Consider the following 2,236-nt stretch of genomic DNA (forward strand, 5'->3'; position numbering starts at 1 on the left):
GGGGGGCTATGTAGGTAGCTATGTAGGTAGGTAGGTGTGTAGCTACGTAGGTAGGTAGGTGGGTGGGTGGCGATAGGTAGGTGGGTAGCTATGTATGTAGGTAGGTAGGTGGGTGGGTGGCTATAGGTAGGTGGGTAGCTATGTAGGTAGGTGGGTGGGTGGGTAGCTATGTAGGTAGGTAGTTAGGTAGGTGGGTGGATAGGTAGGTGGGTAGCTATGTAGGTGTAGTTAGGTAGGTGGGTAGCTATGTAGGTAGGTATAGGTGGGTGGGTAGCTATGTAGGTAGGTAGGTGGGTGGAATGATATGTATGCTTAAGGTGGATTAAGGTGGTGGGTGCTAGCCTATGGTGGGTAGCTATATAGGTAGGTAGGTGGGTGGGTGGGGTAGCTATGTAGGTAGGTAGTTAGGTAGGTGGGTGGATAGGTAGGTGGGTAGCTATGTAGGTAGGTAGTTAGGTAGGTGGGTAGCTATGTAGGTAGGTAGGTGGGTGGGTAGCTATATGTAGGTAGGTAGGTGGGTGGGTAGCTATGTATGTAGGTAGTTAGGTAGGTGGGTAGCTATGTAGGTAGGTAGGTGGGTGGATAGGTAGGTGGGTAGCTATGTAGGTAGGTAGTTAGGTAGGTGGGTAGCTATGTAGGTAGGTGGGTGGGTAGCTATGTAGCTATGTAGGTGGGTGGGTAGCTATGTAGGTAAGTAGTTAGGTAGGTGGGTAGCTATGTATGTAGGTATTTAGGTAGGTGGGTAGCTATATGAAGGTAGGTAGGTGGGTGGGTAGCTATGTAGGTAGGTAGTTAGGTAGGTGGGTAGCTATGTATGTAGGTATTTAGGTAGGTGGGTAGCTATGTAGCTATGTAGGTGGGTGGGTAGCTATGTAGGTAGGTAGTTAGGTAGGTGGGCAGCTATGTATGTAGGTATTTAGGTAGGTGGGTAGCTATGAAGGTAGGTAGGTGGGTGGGTAGCTATGTAGGTAGGTAGGTGGGTGGGTAGCTATGTAGGTAGGTGGGTGGGTAGCTATGTAGGTAGGTAGGTGGGTGGGTAGCTATGTAGGTAGGTAGTTAGGTAGGTGGGTGGGTAGCTATGTAGGTAGGTAGGTAGGTAGGTGGGTAGCTATGTAGGCAGGTAGGTGGGTGGGTAGCTATGTAGGTAAGTAGGTGGGTGGGTAGCTATGTAGGTAGGGCAGGTTTTGGATAGCTGCAGGGTAGGATGCCGGTGGAACTGCCGTTCAGTGATTACTACTCCCGTCTAGCCCCCGTGGACATCCTCCTTGTCCCCTGGCCGCCAGCTGATGCCATTGTTTATGTAACATGTTTTGCTTCAAGGTTTCAAGTTCTCGCTGTTTTGCTCCTTGAGTTGACTGCGCGGAAGCTCTTATTGACGGAAGGGTCGCCAATGTTTTCAGCCAGCAGGCAGATCCTATCTCTCAATTAATACCTACAAGTTGGACAAGCCGACAATTACAATCCCAGAAATGTCCACGTTGCTGGGAATTAATTGATAATTTGTGGATATCGCGCAAGTCTCTTCTTTTCTACCGGCTGAAGGTGGCTAATTGACTACTCATTAGTGACTTATTTGCCTTCCCCTGCACGCGCGCTAATGACAATGTGAGTTGTTCCATTAAGCACGGGTTTGACGAGCGCCGAGAGTTTGGCACCATGCGACGCTAGCTCTGCGACAAAGAGGTTTAAAGAACATGTATTTCTCATTAGGATGACACTTGAGAAAAATAGATCGATTCCTTGTCAGTGGCTAGCGAACATGAGTCAGCGGGCGGAGTGTGGAATATGAGGGGTTCTGCCTATCCAACCGCCGTTATCAGGGTAGCTCATTAGACGGGCACTCCCCCCGTCACGTGACTCGAACACACGTGCATACAGCCTACAGGGGCCATGGGCCGAGCACGGCATTCACAATAGCCATTGTAGTATAATTTGGTGTGCAATTCAAACAGGGGCGACATCCCCTTGTCTTGTTACACACTATCATGAGCTTAGAATAACAATGTCATTTTGTTGATTTCCAAATGAGAGGCACGTGACTGCTTACGTCAGAATGTGAACCATGTTGGAGGTGCGCCAGAGCAGCACGTGTTCCGCTGAAAAAAACCTGCTCATTACTTCCGTCAGCTACAACAACCGAGACACCCCAGTTGAGATGGTACCCACGTTCCTACTAGTAGTTTACCAACAGAGCCTGTGCTACTTTAGAAAAAGTAAGTCAGGAAAGCGAAAAAAT

General features: G+C 49.1%; 1 protein-coding gene across 1 annotated transcript; it reads right to left on the reverse strand.

Moving 5' to 3' along the window:
- Window positions 1–342: 342 nt before the first annotated feature.
- Window positions 343–1,293, reverse strand: LOC124276716 (adhesive plaque matrix protein-like). The gene is given in 4 exon segments (XM_046712358.1): window positions 343–432; window positions 979–1,015; window positions 1,017–1,040; window positions 1,235–1,293. Coding segments are annotated over 4 exon segments (210 nt in total).
- Window positions 1,294–2,236: the final 943 nt, after the last annotated feature.

This window comes from Haliotis rubra, unplaced genomic scaffold (genome assembly GCF_003918875.1).
Source record: "Haliotis rubra isolate DU_JTF1 unplaced genomic scaffold, ASM391887v1 Scf212, whole genome shotgun sequence".
NCBI classification, from domain to species: domain Eukaryota; kingdom Metazoa; phylum Mollusca; class Gastropoda; order Lepetellida; family Haliotidae; genus Haliotis; species Haliotis rubra.